The following is a 23180-nucleotide window of genomic DNA, read 5'->3' on the forward strand; positions in this document are numbered from 1 at the left end:
CACCTCCTCGCTCCGCCCCCTTTTCTCTTACTTTCCCCCTTAGCTCTGTTTTCCTGCCAAACCTGATGGCGAGGCTAAAGTTAGCGCCCTACCGGCCGGTATATAAGCTCTAAAAAGACCCGTTGCCGGCATGTCAGTCACGTCGGCTTGGCGCAGGCAGGCTTCTCTTCTTGACCAACAACGACCCAACAAACGTGAGAAATGGTAAGGTTTGGCCTGTTGTTTCGGCATGGCTGTATTCTGCGTCATCAATTGCATCGCTTCTCATTAGAATCTATCCCTTTGGTCATTCCATTTTCAAAAGTGGGTGTCTTGACTTTGGCCGGCGTACATCTTGGATCAAATTCAGGCCACTTAACACTTTGGATTGGACTCAGCCCTAAATTCAGACATGCAAAAAGCTATAATATCTTTTTCACGAGTTTGATTATTCAGTCATCTTAGATATTTGATGTTTTCTTGATGACTGCATGTGATCAAGTGTTTTACCTTATATCCTAAAGGCACCCAAGAAGGCCAAGAGGAGACAGCAGCAAGGTGAGGGTGGATCCTCCAACGTCTTCTCCATGTTTGAGCAGAGCCAGATTCAGGAGTACAAAGAGGTACCTAACCCCCCCCCCCCCCCCTATCTCGCACAAAGCAGGACCACATGTAAAACTGATGACTCTGGATGTCAAGGGGGACGGTAGCGGCCTTCTCTGTGACCGCACTGGAATGCTGGCGAACAGTTGGTGGGATTAACAGTCAATAAAAGCGGGAACGGTCCTATTTCAGTGATTGCGGAACAGTAAAAAACGCGGATGAAAAGGATAGCAAGAAGTACGCGGTTAGCGCAACATGATTAGTTAGCAGGCTAAAAGATCCAATGACAAGACAGAACAATGTATGGCGTAAAGCCCGTTGCTGCTATCCGTGTATCATAATGGATTCCATGACATTACAAATAGACCTCCAAATCTATCAACATAGCTGGTCTGAAACTAGATGTCTGATTGGTTGAATTCAGAAAAGACACAATGTGTTCAGTTTGATGACATAAAAGGGGGCTGATGGCTGTAACGGATACCACCCGCTTGCATTCCGCAACGATTTTAACACCCTGGGAACACAAGTGGCCCACCAGCTGCAAAGTCCACAAGGGTTTCCAATGTCATCGTCTTTGGTTTCACCGTGTGTGTACGCAAAGACAGACGGGCAACATTTACGAGTTGATATTAGCTAGCCACGCGTGTAATTCGGAGAACGGGTCTTTTGACATAGCTGTCCTGTATGTCACGGGCAGGCTTTCACCATCATCGACCAGAACCGAGACGGAATCATCAGCAAAGACGACCTGAGAGACGTGCTGGCCACCATGGGCCAACTGAACGTGAAAAATGAGGAGTTGGACGCCATGGTGAAGGAGGCCAGCGGGCCCATCAACTTCACCGTCTTCCTCACCATGTTTGGCGAGAAGCTGAAGGGTCTGTTGGATTGTCACGTCCATTTTAGAGGCCTCGTTAGGGTCACGAATAACGTACCACAATTTTGAGTCATGGTCCACAGAATATTGAGTTTTAGAGCTACATATACATATAGTACGGCGTTACAAAAAAAGTTAATTCCTAAGATGTGTCTGGAGTTATCTGAGCTTGAAATAGGGGTGGCTGTGCACAATACAATACAATACAATACAATACAATACAATACATACATATTGATTGATATAGCGCTTTAACAACAGCTGAAGCTGTAACTAAGCGCTAACATGGACAAAACAGAAATGCTGCCCCCTCATGGAAGGGAAAGAAAATTGCCAGAGGTCTGACCAGCGCTTTATCGGCAAAAAAGAAACCCGAAGACATTCGTGAATGGCAGTGAATGAGTTAATTAGTTTTTTTTAACCTCAATCACATCATTGAGATTTAATATGCATTTTTTTGTATGTTTGAAGCAATCCAAGCAATGAATTTTCAAAGTATCATTCTAAAACGAGGAACAAACGTTTAGGTGCCGATCCCGAGGACGTGATCGTGAGCGCTTTCAAGGTCCTGGACCCCGAGGCCACCGGCTCCATCAAGAAGGAATTGTAAGATGTTCATTCTTGTTCAATCCTCCATCTTGGATCAACGTAACCTGATGTATGCGTTTTACATCTTCAGCCTTGAGGAGCTGCTGACCACACAATGTGACAGATTCACTGCCGAGGAGGTACTAAATACTGTATATCGTGAGATGTTATCGTTCTTGCAAAAATGTTGCATCCTCTTCCATTTGAAATCCATCCAGATGACCAACCTGTGGGCCGCTTTCCCCCCTGATGTGGCCGGCAACGTGGACTACAAGAACATCTGCTACGTCATCACACACGGAGAAGAAAAGGAAGAGTAAATCTGCCTCTCAGCAAAACTAACAACGGAAACGAAAGCTTCACTTTACTTCCACGCCGAATCAACCGTACCAACCCGCTTCAAGGCCGCGCACATGCTTCCCAGCCGACTCAAGAAAAGACTTTTCTCCTTTATCAAGACACTCACAGTGACCTCACGTTGATTTTTAATGGAGTCACCCTCTTTTGTGGAGATGGAGCGGGAGTTTTGCACGAAAATAGTCTGCTCCATTCTCCTGAAGACGAGGGGGAGGAAGAAGGAAAGAAATACAATTGAAATTGCCCTCATTCTTATTCTCCTCCTTGTTATAACTGACCAGGTCTCCACTGTAACAAAATACAAAGGATAAATAAAAGCCACAGTCTTTCATACCATAGTGTGTCTTTTTGGTTTGATTTGGGGGAGGGTGTCGCATGGGAAAAATGCCACATGCCTAATCTAATCATATATAGTCAACAACTAATTATCGAGTTCACGTAACTGGTCTGAAAATGATATTTTTTTTACATCTATCAATGCCAGCAAGTCAACTTCACCCAAAGGCAGGGTAATTCTATGCTCTTCCACTAGACGGCAGCAGATATAGATATACCGCAGACATCGCGTTTGTGTGTTTCCTGTGTTTTTGCTTTCCTAAAGAAAAAAACGTGCACCGGATCAATAAACGGTATATTAAAGTATTTTGATGGTGTCAAGCGCCTTGTTTCTGTGTTATTAGGAGTTGAACCATGTCATAATCAAGGAAACGAAGAATCAGCACCAAAATGCCTTGTCTCTTCAAAGTAAAATAATTCCGATACCTGCTTGATTTCACAAACGCCTGTAGAGTAAAACACTATGATTCTGTGAACATTTAAAATTTGTAAATATGAAATTAGACCAACAACAGAACCACTTTGTTGCGAGGTAAGCAAGAGAGGAACAATATATTTTATTTTGAAAAGAATAACCAGAAGGGAGAGTCACGCGTGGTTTTTGACGTGTTTTCAATGCCAGTGATGGTGGGGAGTTCCGCTCTTTGACTGGCAGTCACAAGAAGAGACCATCGTTGCTTCAAATGGTCTCGATCACCACACACATGAAAATGGCAGCATGGTAATGTAGAGCGTGGACGCTGGAACTCATCGATGCCGCTGTCGCCCTACCGTGCCTTCGTGAGTGCCACCGACACCGCCGGGCCCCGACCCTCCACCATCATGGCCCCACCGCTGCCTCGACGACGCACATCTGTCAGAACGTCTCGGATAGCTTTGGTGGTTGTCGTCGTCGTGCTCATGATGTCGGAGTCCACCGTGGAGGGCTCTCAGGGTGACAAAGAGCCGGTGTACCGGGATTGCGTAAAACAATGCGTCCAAAGCAACTGCAGCGGAGCTCAGTTATGGTGGTACCAGACAGCCCAGCCGCAGTACATGGCGCTGACAGGTGAGCTCTCGCAATATTGTTGTTGTCACTAGTTATTTTTTCGTTTGGTTTTTCATCCTATTTATGCCATATAAGTATATCTCAATTAACCTTCGACCTAAAAAAAATCAGCATTGGGGTCATATTCAGTGGACACCTGTATCGCAAAATTTAGGTATTTGTCGATTTTTTCAAATGTTGTTGCAAATATCTTTTTAATGTAACAATACCTGCAGCAGGAATATGTTAATTGACGTTAAAATAACTTCTCAATGCGTCAAAACTCGTCATTAGTTTGTATACAGTACCGTATAATGATTATAATGCCGTCTTGTGGCCAAGGTTTGGAATGACATTCCATTCATTTGACCGACAAGTGCACGTAATGTGTTGTTGCCCAAATGACAGATTTAGACTTACTCCACAGCAACGAGGCAAGTAATTGAATGAATAAATGAATAAATGAATCATCCAATTTGGACTTTAACAAGTGGAAACGACTGTTGAACTAGGTGGTGATTGAAATGGCCCATCCCTTCCAATCCACCTCAATAGGATTTCTTGGTCTAATGGCGTTGCTATAGGAGGTAAAAGCAAGTTTTTCGTGTTTCGCAAGGTGTAACGTAGGCGGTGTATTGGAGCACGAATACCTGTCTGGTTACGTCGTAACCTTTGTAGTTATCTGTTGTGAGGTACATTGCCACTGATGTTAGGCTATCGAGCCCAATATCTGTTTTCAAGAATGACCCTAAAACGCATCAAACCTGTTTTTTTACTGTCATCAAAGGTTTTTACTTTATTTCTGCCCTCAACTGTTGTTGCCATTTGTCTTGTCAGGATGGACTTGTCGTGACGACTGTCGCTATGAGTGCATGTGGACCACTGTGGGTCTTTACCAGGCTGGAGGCTACAATGTCCCACAATTCCACGGCAAGGTTCAAAATATTTTGTGATTAAGTCGGCATACAAGCTCTATTCAAAGTGACCAGTAACTCTGTTTAATGAGTTGGCCATTTTATGAATAGCCTATCCCCAAAAATGAGGCCTTCAAAATAAAAGAACCATTTGCTTCGGATGAACATCCAGCGATGCGTCTTAACGTTGACAGTGTGACGCGTTTCTTTTGTCATGTGTCTCTTAGTGGCCGTTTACACGCTTCCTGTGCTTTGAGGAACCGGCGTCCGCCCTTGCCTCTCTCCTCAACGGCCTGGCGTGCCTTCTCATGCTGCTACGCTACCGGAGCACCGTGCCACGCCAGAGCCCCATGTTCCACACCATTAACGCCTTCTCTCTGGTCTTGCAAGTTGATGCGGTCGTAGATTTGGGGTAACCTGTATTTTGTATTAAAAATGGATGCTGGTGTGTGTGTGTTTGCAGGTGTCTCTAAACGCCTGGTTCTGGTCCACAGTGTTCCATACCCGTGACACCTTCCTCACTGAGGTAAAGTGTCATTATGTGAAAAGAAGAGGAAAGGAAAAAAAGAAGTAGAAAAACAAAATACAGAAGCTGCTGTAAAGCCAGCCACTCTCGCGGCGCCATCTTGAAGTACACAAAAAAACTAAATAACAAATAATATAACAACACAAATATACAGTCATTCATTCTTCAGCACTTGCTGTACCCTCTTTGTGACATGAAGAAATTTCCTCTCCTGAGAGGTATGCTCAAATTTCTTTGTGTTCTCTTGCAGAAAATGGACTATTTCTGTGCGACTGCGGTCATTCTCTACTCCATTTACTTATGCTGTGTGAGGTAAATACATGTTGATTGCATGTTGAGACCCTAAAAATGCAAAAAAAAACAGCGTTGGTATTATTATTAATAATAATAATAATAATAATAATAATAATACATTTCATTTATGAGCGCCTTTCAAAACCTTTCAGTCACAGGATATTTTTTTTCCGCGGGTGAGCAGCGGCAGCCACACGCGCCAGCGCACCCGCGTTCACTCAACCCGGAAGTAACATAGTTAAAAAAAACATAGAAAAAAATATATCAAAAAGAAAAGAAAAAAAGCAAAAAAAAATAAATAAATAAAAAGAAACCAACAACAACAAAAAAACGAAAAAGATGATAGGATCGCATTAGTCTTTATTAGTCTTGCAGTGGAGAAATGTACATTTTGCAGCAGAAAAGTGATGAAAAGAAGAGGAAAGAAGAAGTAGAAAAACAAAATACAGGCGCTGCTGTAAAGGCAGCCCACTCTCGCGTCACCATCTTGAAGTCAACAGCACCGACCTTTCCGGGACTATGAAAATGCTGCCCAGTCCAGACGCAAAAAAAAGCACAGTCGCCCCACAATTGAACAATTTCATGGCCGAGATTTTCTCAGTTCATTTTTTAATTATTGTTTTATTATGTAGAACGTTGGGGCTGAAGCACCCTTGGGTGTCCAGCACGGTGGGGGTGCTGCTCATCTTGGCCTTCACATCGCACATCTCCTATTTGACCTTTGTCAGCTTCGACTACGGCTACAACATGGCTGCCAACACCTGCTTTGGTATGACAAACGAGAAGGTCAGGGGGAGGGGGGGGGGGGGTCAAGCTCACCCGGCCTAATGGGAATTGCATTTTGTTGTATTGTTTGAAGGCATGGTCAACCTGCTGTGGTGGCTGTGCTGGTGTTGGCGGAACCGGCGGACGCTGCCGTACTGGTGGAAGTGCGGCCTGGTGGTTGTTCTCATGCACGCCTTGGCCCTGCTGGAGCTCTTGGACTTCCCGCCTTATCTGTGGGTCTTGGACGCGCACGCCATTTGGCACCTGAGCACCGTCCCCGTCCACTTCCTTTTCTACAGGTAGCGCGCTTTTTTTGTTTTGGTTTTCACTGTACCATAGAGATTATATAATAATAATGATAATAATAATAATCATCATCATCATCATAATAATAATCATAATAGAATAATATCATAATAGAATAAGTATAATAATAATAATAATAATAATAATAATGATAATAATAATAATAATAACAATAGAATGATATGATAATAGAATAATATCATAATATAATGATGATAATAATAATAATAATCATACAGTAATAATAATAATGATAATAATAATAGAATAATAATAAGAATAAAATGATATAATAATAGAATAATATCATAATATAATAATAATGATAATAATAATAATAATCATCATCATATACAGTAATAATAATAATGATGATAATAATAATAATAATACATTTCATTTCTAAGCGCTTTTCAAAACTCTAAAGGTAGCTTTACAATTACAGGATCAGTTTTTCTGTGGGTGAGCAGCGGCAGCCACATGCGCCAGCGTTCACTCAACCCGGAATAACTCAAATAGATAGAAAGTTAGCTAGCTAGCTAATAGATAACTAATAGATAGCTAGCTAGCTCTTTAGATAGCGAATATATAGCTAGTTATAAACAAATCTGCCCCCCCCCCTGCCCTCCATCCAGTTTCCTGATTGACGACAGCCTCTACCTGCTCAACACGGAGAAGCTAGGCGTCAAAGTGGAGTAGGGGCGGAGTCCCGTCGCCCGACGGCGCCACACCTCTCCAATCACAGCCTCCGAAGGCGCCGAGGTAGAAGTAGACCCGCCTCCCGCCTGACCTGCATGACACCTTCCATCGGGCACATCGGTTTACATTGTTTTATTTGCATTATTTATTTATTTCCTTTTTCGTTGCCTTCTTAATCATGTGGAGAAAAAATAACAGGGTGAAAGTGTAATAGTTTAAGATTTGAGAATCCATCTTTTTTTTAATTTTGTCAATTGAAAAAATTCTCCACATCTGGATTGGATTAGTTTTACCTTTATTCGTCTCGCAGTGGCGACATTTACATTTCACAGCAGCAAAGTTATGAAAGGAAGACGAAAGGAAAGAAAGAAGTAGAAAAACAAAATACAGGAGCTGCTCTAAAGGCAGCCACTCTCGCGGCGCCATCTTGGAGTCAAAAAAGCACAAATGCGGTTTCTGCTTCCCTTTGATAGAATGTGCCAAAATCCCCTTGTGTCCAAAATGGCAGAGTGGTTGCCCCCCTTTGCCCCCACTGTGTGCTGGATTGTTCTAGAACAAAATGGGAAGGGGCGGATGGCTTGTTTTCGCTGACTGGGAATTTTCTCTTTTTTATTTGGTGCCTTTGTTGGCTCCTTTGCTGCTTTTGTTCATCTTTATTTATTTATTTTTTAATGTTTTGTTTTTTGTGTATCGCTCTAGATTGGGATGTGCTTGATGTGTATGGTGGCACACAAATATTTGAATCACCTGAATTGCCTTTTTAGCGTAAAGGGAAAAAAGTGGAACCACTGAGAAGCATTTTTTTTGTTGAAAGTATTGATCTTGTTGGGCTTTTTATGAATTTCGTGACTGCAGTATTCCCTCTGAATGGCGCACATTCCCCCATTTTGGGGCTAAAAAATAGCCCCCATTCATGCTACCGCCTCAATATTGCGATTGTGATTTAATATGAGATTATTTTTTAAATGTTGTCATCCCATTTTTTAAAAACAAATTGTATTCCCCCCTGATTAAAAAAAAAAAGAAAAATGAATTGTAAGATGTTGTAAATTACTGACTACAATATTTTTGTAGAATTTGATGAAGCAGGTGTGACTCAAACATCCAGTAAGTCATGAAGATGTTTACAACATTCTGGCATCATCCCTGCCCCCATGCTTGTGAATGAGTCGACATTATGTGTCCTTTTTCGACGCGTCGGTCCACCTAACAACATTCTGACACAGAAAGCACATTAAAAAAATACAATAAAATATTCCTGGTTGATAAAGGAGGACGCTGACTTGTGTGGTTTTCTTCGTGTGTGTGTGTTTCTATCTGTTAGGAAGTGACTTCACTTGAGTTGTTGGCTGATTTGTGCACTCGTTTTGGACTCTGACCCGAGCTCCTGTGGGTGGTGATACTTGGTGGGGGGGGGGGGAGACGAGGATGAATGGACTTTATTCTTCATGCTCTTCCTGATTTGCAGCTAAGGAGTGAAGGTCATGAGAAAAAAGCGAAAGGAGACGGGCTGGCGAATAATTTGTCTCCGTGTGACGTCTGTGGCTCTTAAACATCAGCAGGTAGCAGCATGTTAATTGAGCACAAGTACAATAGTGTTATTTAGAGGAAACATGAGCCAAAGCAATATTGTGGGGTTCCTTCAGATGATGTTCATGAGAAAGAATCGAATGTCTTTTATTTTGGTAGTCTTGCGGTCAAGTATACCTTTGGAACTGCACACTAGTAAATGCAGGCAATATTTGCTGCCGCCCCCCCTCCAAAAAACATAAAAAAAAGTACTTTGATTAAAAACAATGGATTGTTTCTGGCTTGGTCTCTCAACTGTTAGTATTTTTAATGGGGAATTAGCGCCCTCCTCGGGACAAAATGTGAACGACACCAATATGGCATACAATCAAATACATCCTGATTTATACGTGAACAATTCATGGAAAAAAAGTCTTCAAGCTATTTCTTGCCTCCCAAAGATAAAATTTACTATAGAACTAAAGAACACATTAAGATAATTATGTATTGTGTGTTTAAAACAACCACACATCTTTCCCATGAAGTACCACGGATGAAAAACAAACCGATTTCCAACTCAAACCATAATTTATAACTTCCCAAGTGGCAATAAACTCGCCACAACACATGTTATAACTATAATTGTATGAGTATATTATTTAATATTATTTCTATGCTTGATTATTCGCAAAAATGACGACTAATACTACATTATATGGAGGGTTTGAGAGGGAATGCCCGTGTTGTACTGCCCTTGTGTGGCCAATGTGTGCATATCAGAATGAACGGAAGCAAAAAGAAATGACCACAAAGTATTTTTTTGATTGTATTCTGTTTTGTTTATTGTAATGCTTATGGCGTAGGGAGTGGAAGGTGGGAGAAAGCATCTCATCATTCATGTATTGATCCAGCAGAGGGTTAAGTCATCAAAAGTCTAAAGTGGGTTGTCGGGCCACTCCCCTGTCAGGCCTTCAAGGGAGCGCGCCTCGGTGACGACTGCGCGCAGAAACGCTTTACTCTCGCTATACAAGCACGAAAATACGCAGAGGAAGTCCGAGATTGCGTGACGGCCGAGAAATCAGGAAGCAATCCCGGCGAGTTGCATCAACGTGGATGAGAAAAGAAGTGGGGAGAATGGACTAACGTCGCCCCGGGACGGCGTGCAGATGGAGGCGGTGAGAAGTTTGCTCTTGCTCGGGGCCGTGTTGCTCCGAGGGTCGGGCTCTCTGGCCAGGGAAGGTAGGTGACTTTTCAGCACCCAACGGCACCCTCGAACCCACATCCACTCCGCGTTGAGTACGCACGCAAAACAATCTCACTGAATTGTGCACGGATGAAACTTTTGAACGAGTCGAAATGTGACAGCTTTCCAAGTATAGCGTTGAGAATCACACCTGTCGCCCCCTAAAGTTCCAACGCTACAACTTCCTACAACTTTCAGAAAAGGTGTTTCTACTTGACATACCGCATGTACGCGCGTACAACGCGAGGGGTAGTTTCAAAAAAAAAGAGGGGAGCGGGGTAGAAGTTTCAGGTGAGAAATATGAGAACCTGCTTTGCAACTTGTGGCGCTTGCAGTCAGTCAGCCAGCCAGACGAGCAGCCTGCTTGGCTTCCAGGCGGCTAGTTAGCCAGTTAGCCGTGAATGTAAACAACAATATCAACAACAAGAGGTGCATTGTGCAACCGAGGATCATTGCCATGTCAATTATTCACCAGCGGGTTCCCAAACAGGAGGACCTTGTCTGAGTAGAGATCCACATGTCTGTCTGTCTGTCTGCCTGCCTGGTTATAATATTGTCAGGATTTTAGATGTATTATTGGCTATGCAGATGTACCTAATGAAGTGTCCAGTTATGGGGTCAAATAGGCCAACAGGCGCTGATTTTTTTTTTAGGTCAGCATATGAAAATCAATATGACTGAAAGCCCTCTTTTATAAAGGGTCAACACGACCCTCGTTCACACTTGCATGAATGGCAGCAATTCATCCTAAACGGGCCCTTGTTATCCTTGTTAGCATTCTGCCTGTGAGTCAAAAGAGTCATGGAACTCCACTGCTGAGCAGGAATGATTTGGAAGGGCCACGATACAAAACGTACCGTGACGATGTCACTTGTGACAGGTAAACAAATCCGCATTGTTGGCGGGAACAGGTCGGTGCACTTTTGCGCCTGTCAATCAATATTAAGCATGACAATTGGCTGACCTTGGAAGTTGGCGCCACTTGCAGAGACTAAATCAAGAAAGCAACATTCACACTTCTGGAGTTCTAGATCTGGAGTTATTGTTCCTCATTAACTCATTCACTGGCAGACAACGTGCAAAAATATGTCCAGTTCAGTGCCAGGGTTTTTGTCACTGTCGCTCAAATTCCTGGACCCACAGAATATTGAGTTTTAGGACTACATAAACATTCAATACAGCATAAGAAACCGTAGATTCTCTTCTTTCATGAGAAAAAAAAGAGTTAATTCCCAAGTTATATGGATCTGGAGTTATATGAGCTTGAAATGAGGGCTGCAGCCCGTCTATTTTGAAGTCAAACGCAGCTGCCGCCAGTTGCTGCGGCAGCAGTCGGCGTGTCGTGTTGCAGCAGAAGGCCCGTCGCGTTTGTGATGCTAATCTCAACACGACAGGCGGCGAGGAGTACACGTACATCACCGCTGTCGCGCTGCCCAGATCCTGTTCGGCTTGTCTTTTGCGCAACACTTGTTCACCACACATTGCTGTTTGTTTTCTTGTTCAATGGTGGATTGAAGCGAGGAAAAACAAAATGGTTGGCTAGTGGAGGTCAACTGGATGGACGATGGCGTCCATTTTGAAGTGGAATCGACTGGAGAGAAACTCCTGTTCCATTTGAGGGAGCTTTCAAAGGATGGCGTCCAATCATCCGAGCAACCAGATGGTCTGTTGACTTTTCAGTTAGCACCCGGTCGCCACCGTCGCCTGTTTGCCACGCCACGCGCGGGTTAGCGTCACGGTAAACATGTTGGAAATCACACAACCGTGCTCCTGTGGCGTGGATTGGCTCACCGCCACACCAAAGGTGCGGCCCTGGACCTCCGTTTCCAGTTTCCTCGTTGGCAAATTGTGTCAAAGCTTTTGAGATTCTGATTCTTATCACCACTTATAACACAGGTGTCAAAGTCAAGGCCCGGGGGCCAAATCCGGGCCGCCGCACCATTTTATTCGGCCCGTGAAAGCAAATCTAATGTAAAATTTCATGATGCGAGCTACCAACAAAATTCAAATTGTTGTATATAAACCACAATAACAGTCATCATTTATGACTTCAAATTTGAAAGCTATGAAGTTATGAAAAGAAGACGAAAGGAAAGAAAGAAGTAGAAAAAGGAAAGCCACCAGTAGATTTGTTTGCTTGGCTCACTACGTTCGGTTCACTTTCATTTTGCTCCCACGGAAATAGTAAAATGTCAGTCATTTACTGACAAACGACATGCAAAAAATGTGTCCACTGCTGTGCCAGGGTTTTTGTCATTGTCGCTCAGATTCCAGAAATCAAAGCATTCTCAGTGATGTCAGCGCTCAAGCATCAAAATGGACACCTGATACACGGCTGGCTGTGTATTTTTGGCAGCCATTTGCTATCAAGCGAGGGGCCGTGGGGGGGTCCCACATCGCACGTAGGAAGCCGGCGACTTGGTCGAACCACGTCTGCCGAAGGAAGGACGCGATTCCACGAGGGGGGATAACTACAGTCGGAAAAGTGCGGCGACTGTCGAGGGGTTGTTGGCAACCAGCCACAGGAAGTCATTTATAACCTCCAGAAGAAAGAAAGAGGAGGGATGACTGATTGCTCAAGCATGGGAGCTATGCGTGCACGCGTGAGCCCCCACTGTGGATTGCGACGTTGAATGACCCCCGAATGGCGTAAACCGCCCTGGGGGGGAAAAATAGATCTTCCGGCAATGGAGGGGCTTTGAATTTCACCCTCCGACTGGGCCGGCTTTACTTTCTCCCGTAAAAATGAATACAGAAACTCCAAAGAGAGACTCCAGGGACACTTAACAAATGCAGAGTCCCCCTTCTCGTGGTATATCAAAAAATCTGTACATATAAATATGCAGTATATACACATTACAGTGATACATCAGCTTACAAACTTAATTGGTTCCCAAAAGTGTGTGTGAGGCGAAAAGTGTGTATTCCAAACATTAATTTCCCGTAGGAAACCGTTAAAATGAGAATAATCTGTTCCCAGGTCCCCATAAAACATAATTTTTAACTAAATAAGCCTTAAAACTACACAAAATATATATTTTTATGTATAATAAATATGTTATTGCATTGTAATTAAAGAAATAAACATTACTGGATAATAACGTCGTTTTATTGACCTTTGTGACGGTCGTTGATGTCGTTGCCTCTTGATGATATGCGAGTGAAGTTGCCGTGCTTTCTCTGCGATAATACCCTCATCCACAATGTCCCCTGCTAGCTGCTTTTCGTTAATCCAAATCAACAGAAGTTTTTCAACCTCTTCCGAAACATTTCCCATTATAATTCTATGAGACCCTCCGCACCCTGCCCATTACCTTTTCCAGCTAGTGATCCATGCACACCAAATCCAGCAGACATCTCTTATTGTGACATATATATATATATATCAATACCAAGAATATATCATTCTGTGTGTGGCAGTGTGTCTTGGCACGGACATGAAGCTATCCCTGCCCTCGAGCTTGGAAAATCACTACGAGACCTTGAAACTTCTCTACACCGGCTGTCAGGTCGTCCACGGAAACCTGGAGATCACGCACCTTCACGGAAACCTGGACCTGTCCTTCCTACAGGTGTTGACTTTTTTTTTCCTATCCAAGAGAGGGATTGGAATGTGAAAGTTTGACATTGACTGTCCAGGTCTACTTTTGAATCCACAGTGGGCTTGAAAGCAAACCTTGAGGAATACCCCTGGAAAGTTAGCCTGTGCCCTGGTAGCACATAGCGGTCATGTTTGACGTGTTGTGCTTTGACAGGGGATCGTGGAGGTGCAAGGCTACGTGCTAGTGGCTCACGTCTCGGTGACTGTAGTGCCTCTGGACAACCTGCGGATTATCCGAGGAAGCCAGCTGTACAATTCCAGCTATGCCTTGGTGGTGCGGGACAACACCCGGGAGGTCCACGGCGGACTCAGGACGCTTCGTCTTCGGAGCTTAACAGGTTGGAGAAGCCGATTCGATGCCATTTGCGAGGAGTTTGGAGTCATTTTTGTGAGCTTGTCGCCCCCGCAGAGATCCTTTTAGGCGGGGTCTATATTTGGGGAAACCCGCAGCTTTGCTTTCCGGATCCTCAGAACATCGTGTGGAGGGACACCTTGGACGAGCAGAACGTCCACGCCGGGCCGCACCGACTGCAACCCCGAGCGGCTAACTGTGAGGGCTTCAATCCGAGCATCCTTCGTGGCCTCTGAGATCATGAGCTGATGTTTTTTCTCGTTGTGACCCAGGTCCCAGTTGCTCATCGGCGTGCCGGAACGGCTGTTGGGGAGAAAGCGCACAGGATTGCCAAACCCGTGAGTCGCGTTCACACGACCGCTCGTTTCATCACCGGCATGCGGCTAAAATGTCCCCTTGCGCCCCCCCACAGTCACGCGTATAAGCTGCGCATCAGGTTGCCAGCGCTGCAAAGGTCCTCTGCCCAACGACTGCTGCCACATGCAGTGCGCCGCCGGATGCACCGGACCCAAAGACTCCGACTGTCTGGTAAATTGATGGAGATTAGACAGAATAAGAAGTTATCATATTTAAAAGTCCCCCGCTTAGCTGGCCAACCGAACAATAGGCCCAAAGTGAAGGCGCAGATGGCCTGCGGTCAATCTGAATTGAACAGACACAGCCTGTTAACCTGTCATCGTCATCTAGGAGATCTGGCCTCGGATGGAATTTAGGACTTGGGAAACTCGCTACTTTTTTTGTCACCGTCACGGAGCATCTGTTCTTACCCCCTCGCAGGCGTGCCGCCATTTCAACGACAGCGGCGTGTGCAAGGACAACTGCCCCCCGCCCACCATCTACGACCCGGTCACCTTCCAGACCAAACCCAACCCGGACAAAAAGTTCAACTTTGGGGCCACCTGCGTCAAGACGTGTCCATGTGAGAAGAGCGTCTATTGGCAAGCGACCAATCCGGTGACTAATCATCCTCCTCCTCCTCCTCGTTAGATAATTACCTGGCCATGGATGTGGCCTGCACCCTCATTTGCCCCAAAGCCAACCAGGAAGTCATCTCCAATCCCGACGGCGACGAGACGCAGAAATGTGACAAGTGTGAGGGGGACTGTCCAAAAGGTGCGTGCTTAGGCCACAAATGCTTGGAATCCGGAGAATTCCGCAAAGGGGGGGGGGGGGGTCCTAATCATTTAGCCCATGCCCGTGTTGTGTCTTGAATCCTCAGTGTGTTATGGTCTGGGGATGGACAACCTTGGCGTCATGGACAACCACGCCGACGCCATGGTAACCTCTTCCAACGTGGAGCAATTCAGTGCTTGTAAGAAGATTTTCGGCAGTTTGGCTTTTCTCCCTCAGAGCTTCGCTGCGTAAGTTATTTCGGAGTGCTAAGACGCAAATGGCGGCCATGTTGGCTCCTGCGAACAAATCCCGATCAATTTCCTTCATATTCGTGAGTCTCAATGGCCGTTCTGTCTGATTTAGGGACCCTGCCACCAACACGTCGGGTCTGAGTCTCCAGCAACTGAAGGCCTTCAAGAACCTGGAGGAGATTACAGGTACGGGCGCCTTTCAAAATAAAGCAAAATGGACTCTGATAGTCGCCGTTGTCTATTTTGTCCGCCGACCTTCGGGTGTCACCTTTTAGGTTATTTATACATCGATGCCTGGCCAGAAGACTGGAGCGACCTGTCGGTGTTTGAGAACCTGAAAGTGATCCGGGGCAGGATGCTCTACAAGTGAGACTTTATCATCATCATCATCATAATACTACAGTTCATTTGTAAGCGCCTTTTAAAACTCTCAAGGTCACTTTACAATCACAGGATACGTTTTTCTGTGGCCAGCGTTCACTCAACCCAGAATAACTCAAATAGATAGAAAGCTACCTAATACATAGCTAATAGATAGCTAGCTAGATAGCTAGTCAGATAATAGATATATAGCTTGATAGGCTAGATAGGCAGCCAGCTCGCTAGACATCTAATAGATAGCAAATAGATAGCTAGATGGCCAGAAAAGTGAGCTTTTCTCATGTAAAAAGTGGATTTTAAACATTGCAAGTGGAAAAACTGGATGTGAAAAAACATGAAACTATTTTGGTGGTATGTTTTTTTTGTTTTTCTGAGCTAATATAGAAAACGTGGCAGTCGGCAAGAGAGCAATCGTCAATCATTGGTCGATTTAGCTCGTCGAGCTGCATTTTGGCAAACAAATGCCGTCTCACGTGGACATTGGGGGCAACCGCATAAGGGGGCAAGTCATTGAAAGTTGGACCCCTTATTTTTGAGGTGGGGGGGGGGGGGTCCTGTTGTCTTTGTTTCAATTGAAACGCTTTCGGGGTTATAAAAGCTAATGATTAGCCAATTCAGCTGCTTTAACTGGCAGCGCCCGGCAGTCGGGACAAAAGCGGCAGTCAACCGCGCACAAGGACGCAACAAACTAGGTCACTGCGCGTGTCAATAATTAGCAAGTAAGATCCGCAAAAAGGAGCTGCTGTAAAGGCAGCCACACTCCCGGCGCCATCTTCAAGTCAACAACAACAACAAAAACTAAATAACAAATAATGTGACATTACCCAAAAGACAGTCATTCAATCTTAAGCACTTTGTCTGTATTGTATATTTGTTAATAGCAAATGGTGGCTTTTTTTTTTTAATCAGGGGAGTGTTTTCATTGGCCGTTCAGAACCTGGCCGTCCGCTCCCTCGGACTGCGTTCGCTGCGCAGCGTCAGCGGCGGTTTGATCCTGTTGCACAACAACTCCCAGCTATGCTACACCGATTCGTTGCCTTGGAACCACCTCTTGCATCCCACTCAAGGGCCCCACTACATCGTCAACCGCAACCAAGAGCCGCGCGTCTGCGGTGGGTCAGCGCGTTGATCCGGCGTCACGGCGACAGTGAAGATAGCGCCATTACAAGGCGCTTTTCTTGTTCTTTCAGAGGCGCAGGGGCGCGTTTGCCACCCGCTGTGTCAAGGCGGCTGTTGGGGGCCGGGGCCCGCCCAGTGCGTCTCCTGCAAGACTTTCCAGCGTGGCATCGAATGTGTGGAGCAGTGTGACCTCCTCCAAGGGTGGGCTTCATCCACAAATTCACATTTCCTGCTTGATAACAAAAATGTATTTTTTTTTTGCAGCCCTGTGCGTGAATTCAAGGATGGATTCTTGTGCGTGGCCTGTCACGCCGAGTGTCGCCCCCTCAATGGCTCCGTCACATGCCACGGCCCGGTAAGAACCTCCCGCACAGATTTAAGAGCGACTAAACCACTGGGCAGAGATGGACTTCCTGTACGCTAGCGAAACGCCAATCATAGTAAGAGGCGGGCTTTGCGTGCGTGTGTGTGTGTGTGTGTGTCCGAGTAGCGTGCAGACGAGTGCGGCGAATGCCTCAACTTCCAGGATGGCGAGACATGCGTGGAGCACTGCCCCAGCGGCGTTAAGGAGGACCAGCAGACGGTGTGGAAGTATAGCAACGCCACCGGACATTGTCTGCCTTGCAACACCAACTGCACCCTGTCGTGAGTGGACTTTATTCGTCTTCTTCCTGCTCTTCACGACAGGGAGCAGCACCATCATTGATATTCATTAGAAAGAATCTCTTTTATTTTGATGGTCTTGCACTCAAGTATAATTGTGGAACTGCGCACTAGTAAATACAGGCAATATCCGCCGCCCCCCCAAAAAAAAACATTTTAAAAAATGTCCTTTGATTAAAAACAGTGGATTAGTAAACTGTTGGTATTTTTAATGGGGAAATGTCGCCCTCCTCGGGACAAAATGTGAACTACATCAATATGGCATACAATAAATCCAATACACCTTGATTTATACGTGACAATTCGTGGAAAAAAGAATTTTCAAGCTATTCCTTGCCTCTAAAAGATGACATTTGCGATAGAACTAAAGAACAAATAAATATAATTGAGCATTGCGTGTTTTAAACAACCACCCATCTTTCCAATGAAGTACCCCAATGCAAAACAAAATGGTTTCCAACTCATCCCTTAATTTTTAACTCGCCAAGTGACAACAAACTTGCCACAATACATGTTATAATGATACTTCCAGCAATATATTATTTCTTATTATTTGTCCGATTGATTATTGGAAAAAAATGACGACTATTGACGCTGTTCTGTTCGTCCCTCAGCTGCACACAAATGGATGAAAGAGGCTGTCCGATCCATCCCAAGACAGGGTGAGGTCACTTGAAAACCCCCCTCGCGAATGAACATGAAGAACCAAGATGCTTGAAAATGGAATCATATCTTTGTTTTTTTCTTTCCGTTTCTGCGCGTCAGACCAGGCACGACGATCGCGGCCGCCGTGGGCGGCGTGGTGCTCTTCTTCATCCTCTTCGCTCTGCTCATCTTCTACCTGAGGAGACAAAAGAAGCTGAAAAAAAAGGAGACCTTGCGACGGATCCTCCAGGAACACGAGGTGGGCGGCGTTCGGTCACCTCGCCGTTTCACGCCGGCGCACTCAGCGAGCGTGCGGTTCTCCTCCCGCAGTTGGTGGAACCGCTGACGCCCAGCGGAGCTTCGCCCAACCAGGCTCAGATGCGAATCCTGAAGGAAACCGAGTTGAAAAAGTTGCGGGTGCTCGGCGCCGGCGCTTTCGGGACTGTTTACAAGGGCGTGTGGACTCCCGATGGAGAAAACGTCAAGATACCGGTGGCCATCAAGGTTTTACGGGAGAACACTTCGCCGAAAGCCAACAAAGAGATCCTGGATGTGAGTGGAAGTGGGGGTTTGGTGGCGATGACGTGGTCCAGATCACCGGCGCTCTATGTCAAAAACTAACCTGGATTTCCCCCCGTAGGAAGCCCAAGTGATGGCAGGGGTGGCGAGTCCTTACGTGTGTCGCCTTCTGGGCATTTGTCTGACCTCCACGGTGCAGCTGGTCACTCAGCTCATGCCGTACGGTTGCCTGCTGGACTACGTCCGCGAGAACAAAGATCGCATCGGTTCCCAGTTTCTCCTCAACTGGTGCGTCCAGATCGCCAAGGTGCGTTTCGTCACTTTTGACACCGCCGTCCATCCATCGATCGATTGATTTATTGATTGAAGGCGTGAATTTTCAAACGGTCTGGACGTTAGGGGATGAACTATCTGGAGGAGGTCCGCCTGGTCCACAGAGATTTGGCGGCTCGGAACGTCCTGGTGAAAAACCCCAACCACGTGAAGATCACCGACTTTGGCTTGGCGCGCTTGCTGGATATCGACGAGACGGAATATCACGCAGATGGCGGGAAGGTGACGTTCCGGCGTGATGGCCCGTTTTTTTGTTGGACTGACACCCTGTCGTCTCTCTGGTCTTAGGTTCCGATTAAATGGATGGCGCTGGAGTCCATCCTCCACAGGAAGTTCACGCATCAAAGCGACGTTTGGAGCTACGGTGCGTGTGATCCCAACCATTGCCGCTTTCAGTCAACTTGTGGTCATTGCGTCAAGATGTTTCCTCCCACCCCATCTCAGGTGTGACCGTGTGGGAGCTGATGACGTTCGGCGCCAAACCCTACGACATGATCCCGGCCAGGGACATCCCCGACGTGCTGGAAGGCGGCGAGCGTCTCCCCCAGCCGCTCATCTGCACCATCGACGTCTACATGATCATGGTCAAATGTGAGTTGGAGGTCTCGCCGGATGAAAACGGACCTCATCTCGTGTCTTTCTCAATCCAAAGGTTGGATGATCGACCCGGATAGCCGCCCCAGATTTAAAGATCTGGTGAATGACTTTTCCACCATGGCCAGGGACCCCCCACGCTATGTGGTCATTCAGGTGAGCGTGGGTGAGAGGGGGTCACTGTGACCGTGGACTCTACGCAACGTTTCCGTGCTTGTCTCGGCAGAACGACGAGCAGATGAGCATGTCCAGCCCGGTGGACAGCCGCTTCTTCCGGATGCTCCTGGAGGAGGACGGCAACAACATGAGGGAGCTCCTGGACGCCGAGAAGTATCTGGTACCTCAACCCAACCTCTACCCACGGGCGCAGGGAGACGGCGCAGAGTCCAACGGACCCTCCAGGCATCAGTCGTACAGGGTCAGTGCCGCCAAGAACTTTTCGTATCTCCTTGACAGCTTTTGGAATCCCTCACGTGTCCTTCCTGTGTCTGATGGCGAGCAGAGCAGAGATCAGGGCTTAGACGCGGACTACCCAGTGGCAGCGGTGCCCCCTCGCAGCTCGTACTCCTCGCTGAGCACCCTAGCGCGCAGTCAGTACCCCACCCTACCAGCCGGCGCCTCCAACGGCACCTGGACCCCGCACTACCCGACGTTGGCCCGCAGTCCGTCCGCCGGCGGCCGGTCCGACTCGGTCTTCCTGGACGGGGGCCCGGATGAGTCCGCGCCGCCCCCGGCCAGCCCCGGACGCTACTGCAAGGACCCCACCTACGGGAGTCAGGGCGAGCTGGAGACGGGCGGGCCTGACGGCTTCCTTCATCCTCCTCATCTTCATCACTCGCTGCCCAGAAGAAGTCACATCTATCAGCACAATCGCGGCTTGCCAGGTGGGATGATCACGTGTACCGCTAAGCGCTAACGCTAGTACCCAGCAAAAGTAACCATTTGTGCCCCATTCAGAGTACGTCAATCAGGAGGCCAGACCGGAGCGACCCAACACCCTCCCTCGGAAACTCCCCAAAGTGGACCGCCGCCTCCCGAACGGCTTGAAGTCGGGCCACAGCGTGGAGAACCCCCGGTCTTTGGTACCCTCCACCTCACCCGCCTTTGACAACCCCTACTACCTGGACCTTGTGGCCAAAGCCCGAGCCGTCGCCGGGGTGGCGGATGGCGCCGCCCAAACGGAACGCGACGTTCCCCGGCAAATCAACGGCTTTGTCACTCCCACTGCGGAGAATCCGGAATACCTAGGCCTGGCGGACACCTGGAGCGGGTATACATGAACCCCGTTTGCCAGGTGGCGGTGACACGGCGAGGCGAGAATAGCGATTGCGCAAGCCGGCGTCCAAGCAAATTGGAAGGTCACGACGCAGCGTGACTCATGGCATTCTTCCGGTGTTCCCGCGGGACGTTTATGTTCCTCTCAGCTGTCCGACCTTTCTGGAAAACAACTCATCTGTGAATGATTCACCCTCCAAGAACAACTGCAGATCTGGCTCGACTAGAGACCATTCAATGATTTTTAAAAAATATGTTTGTGATCACAATCACACAACGTGGCGGCCATTTTGACTTTTTACAGCCTGAAATGACACATGACCCAATACGGCAGTTAGGATTCTTCAAAGCTGGCAGTATTTTTCTTTTTTTTTTTCATTTTATGGTGCTCAGAGGGGTCCCTGTGCTGCCCATCTGGCCGCCCTCGCCGCGAACCCGAAATAAAGAGGTGCTGTTTGGAGAAGACGGAGGGGGGCCTTGTGCCACACTGGCGGGCAAAAAAACCTCTTTGGGGATTTTTTAATCCTGCAAAAATGCGCATTATAATTTGCCTCCTGTGTTTGGACTCTGTAGCTGAAAGGTAAAGTCATTCCGTGGTGGCTGTTGACACCAAGACCGTAACGCGTTCCCGACACTTGCTTGGCGTTCTCACTCAAATTCCTCCCACCAACACAACAAAACGCGCACAATGGCATCCCAGTTAATCATGGACTGGCCTTCTGCCCTCGTGTCGACCGCCAAGTGGCGAGAGGGCAGTCGGGGGTCCTCAATGCACACATTGTCCCACCTCAGCGGGCATCTGGAGGAGGGAACCGTGTCCTCCATTTTGATTTTTCACCCTCATTTCGACTCAAATATACATGACGTCATGTATTGAATTGAATACAATCTCTGCAAAATGGCTGCCAAAAAAATTGACCTTTGTCTAATATGTTTATTGTGGTACAAAGTTTTATATTTGAGCCATTTTCTAATATCAAGTTGCCGTATTATCGTGCCCAGCAAACATAGGTTCTAATCCATCGTAAACTGCTCACTTTTTTAAGTTTTAAAAGACAAACGTCCTATGTATATACATGTACATATGTGTGTATATATGTGTATATATATATATGTGTGTATACATATGTACATATATACTATATATGTATATATATATACATATATACGTACTATATATATATATATATATATATATACACACGCGTGTGTTTGGACAGTATATGAATGTATGTATTGTGAATATTTTTTGTGGCCAAACGACTGTGGGGAAAAAAATCTGTAAGTACACACAATTTTTCATCAAGAAAACAATCAGTTGTACATAGATTTGTTAAAAATAAAAAAAATGTGTATTGAGATCATTTGTGTGCGTGTGTTTTTGTAACAGCTTAGAAGTCAACTGCTCACCGTCAACAGCAGCCTTTCCTGCCATCTAGTGGTTGTATTTGGAAACGCGTTAAATGTTTTTTTTAAATATATTTAGATGGATTCACACTAATGGATCCATCTTTTTCAGGTAAGTTGAGCAAATAAGGCCAATTTTGTCTAAGTGAACGGAGCACTCAAAACGCACATTCTTGACCTTATCGATACTAAAAAAGTGCGCTCTTTGTGCTCACATTTCATCAAGATTTTTGAATGTAAAATGTGCAATTTTAGATCTCAGTTACTTCCGGCATTGAATCCCGAGCTGGTGGAACTTGCCAAGATTGTGCAAATGGCACAAGGGCATGATGGCAGAACCCAGCGTGGAAGTCACCGTGGCCGGCATTCCGATGTTGCAGATGAAGCGGCGTCGATCGGACATCAGCAAGTGGCCGAACACGTATAGAACCACCGGGGGGAGGTAGGAGACGGTGGTCAACACCAAACTGTTGGCGAGCATGTGAACTGCTCTCTGTTTCTGCGGGTGCACCCCTTTGCCGCTCCCCCTCGGCGCCGCCAGCGCGCGCAGGATGAAAGCGTCGCAGATGCCGATGACGACCATGGCGGCGATGAAGAAGGACGTGGGAAAAAAGGTGAAGTACAACGAGCGGAAGCACAGGTAAAGCCCGCCCGTGATCCAAGTCAAAATCCAGACCGCCAGCACCCCGAGCGCCCGGGGTGTCAGGCTCTTCATCCCGCGGTAGAAAATGGGGTGGACCACCGCCATGTACAAATCCAGGCAGATGCAGGCCATCAGGAGGGGGCGTCCGCATATGTTGAGGGAGTACATCAGGTCAGATACGACCCCCACCCAGTGGATATTCAATCTGACCTCATTCACGACGCAAACGGGCAAGAAGAGTAAGAAGGCGGCGTCCAT

At 46.5% G+C, this 23180-nt stretch overlaps 3 protein-coding genes across 4 annotated transcripts; all 3 read left to right on the top strand.

The window, feature by feature from the left end:
- The first annotated feature begins 66 nt into the window (after nt 1–66).
- Nucleotides 67–2743, top strand: LOC148887779 (myosin regulatory light chain 2, skeletal muscle). 2 transcript variants are annotated; one of them, XM_089015231.1, is made up of 6 exons: nt 67–204; nt 504–602; nt 1283–1463; nt 1990–2068; nt 2142–2190; nt 2269–2743. In XM_089015231.1, exons 1-6 carry the CDS (start codon nt 202–204, stop codon nt 2368–2370), a joined length of 513 nt encoding a protein of 170 aa, XP_088871357.1. In that variant the 5' UTR covers nt 67–201; the 3' UTR covers nt 2371–2743. The 2 variants fall into 2 exon arrangements, with proteins under 2 accessions (XP_088871357.1, XP_088871356.1); XM_089015230.1 differs by having other exon boundaries at nt 2142–2743.
- A 605-nt stretch (nt 2744–3348) lies between these two features.
- Nucleotides 3349–8548, top strand: pgap3 (post-GPI attachment to proteins phospholipase 3). The gene is made up of 8 exons (XM_089016121.1): nt 3349–3791; nt 4608–4705; nt 4912–5064; nt 5148–5210; nt 5461–5522; nt 6137–6273; nt 6364–6568; nt 7211–8548. Exons 1-8 carry the CDS (start codon nt 3497–3499, stop codon nt 7272–7274), a joined length of 1077 nt encoding a protein of 358 aa, XP_088872247.1. The 5' UTR covers nt 3349–3496; the 3' UTR covers nt 7275–8548.
- A 1200-nt stretch (nt 8549–9748) lies between these two features.
- Nucleotides 9749–21972, top strand: erbb2 (erb-b2 receptor tyrosine kinase 2). The gene is made up of 26 exons (XM_089015346.1): nt 9749–10022; nt 13447–13598; nt 13782–13965; nt 14037–14177; nt 14252–14317; nt 14392–14507; nt 14757–14898; nt 14967–15092; nt 15199–15340; nt 15456–15529; nt 15619–15709; nt 16634–16836; nt 16915–17044; nt 17108–17198; nt 17334–17488; nt 18121–18168; nt 18272–18410; nt 18482–18703; nt 18792–18977; nt 19070–19225; nt 19292–19367; nt 19448–19594; nt 19656–19753; nt 19824–20015; nt 20100–20481; nt 20555–21972. The coding sequence occupies exons 1-26, from the start codon at nt 9950–9952 to the stop codon at nt 20875–20877; spliced, it is 3855 nt and encodes a 1284-aa protein (XP_088871472.1). The 5' UTR covers nt 9749–9949; the 3' UTR covers nt 20878–21972.
- Nucleotides 21973–23180: the final 1208 nt, after the last annotated feature.

This window comes from Hippocampus bargibanti, linkage group LG15 (assembly GCF_051943395.1).
Source record: "Hippocampus bargibanti isolate YZ-2025 linkage group LG15, ASM5194339v1, whole genome shotgun sequence".
Taxonomy (NCBI): Eukaryota; Metazoa; Chordata; class Actinopteri; order Syngnathiformes; family Syngnathidae; genus Hippocampus; species Hippocampus bargibanti.

Bases quoted from the DNA above. Each gene is read 5' to 3' on its own strand.
- erbb2 (XM_089015346.1), top strand. From the start codon at position 9,950: ATGGAGGCGGTGAGAAGTTTGCTCTTGCTCGGGGCCGTGTTGCTCCGA. The intron at 15,093-15,198 runs GTGCGTGCTTAG...TTGAATCCTCAG, and splicing joins TGAGGGGGACTGTCCAAAAG to TGTGTTATGGTCTGGGGATG. The intron at 17,199-17,333 runs GTAAGAACCTCC...GTGTCCGAGTAG, and splicing joins CCGTCACATGCCACGGCCCG to CGTGCAGACGAGTGCGGCGA.
- LOC148887779 (XM_089015230.1), top strand. The intron at 603-1,282 runs GTACCTAACCCC...TGTCACGGGCAG, and splicing joins AGATTCAGGAGTACAAAGAG to GCTTTCACCATCATCGACCA. The intron at 2,069-2,141 runs GTAAGATGTTCA...TTACATCTTCAG, and splicing joins GGCTCCATCAAGAAGGAATT to CCTTGAGGAGCTGCTGACCA.
- pgap3 (XM_089016121.1), top strand. From the start codon at position 3,497: ATGCCGCTGTCGCCCTACCGTGCCTTCGTGAGTGCCACCGACACCGCC. The intron at 5,065-5,147 runs GTCTTGCAAGTT...GTGTGTTTGCAG, and splicing joins CCATTAACGCCTTCTCTCTG to GTGTCTCTAAACGCCTGGTT. The intron at 6,569-7,210 runs GTAGCGCGCTTT...CCCTCCATCCAG, and splicing joins GTCCACTTCCTTTTCTACAG to TTTCCTGATTGACGACAGCC.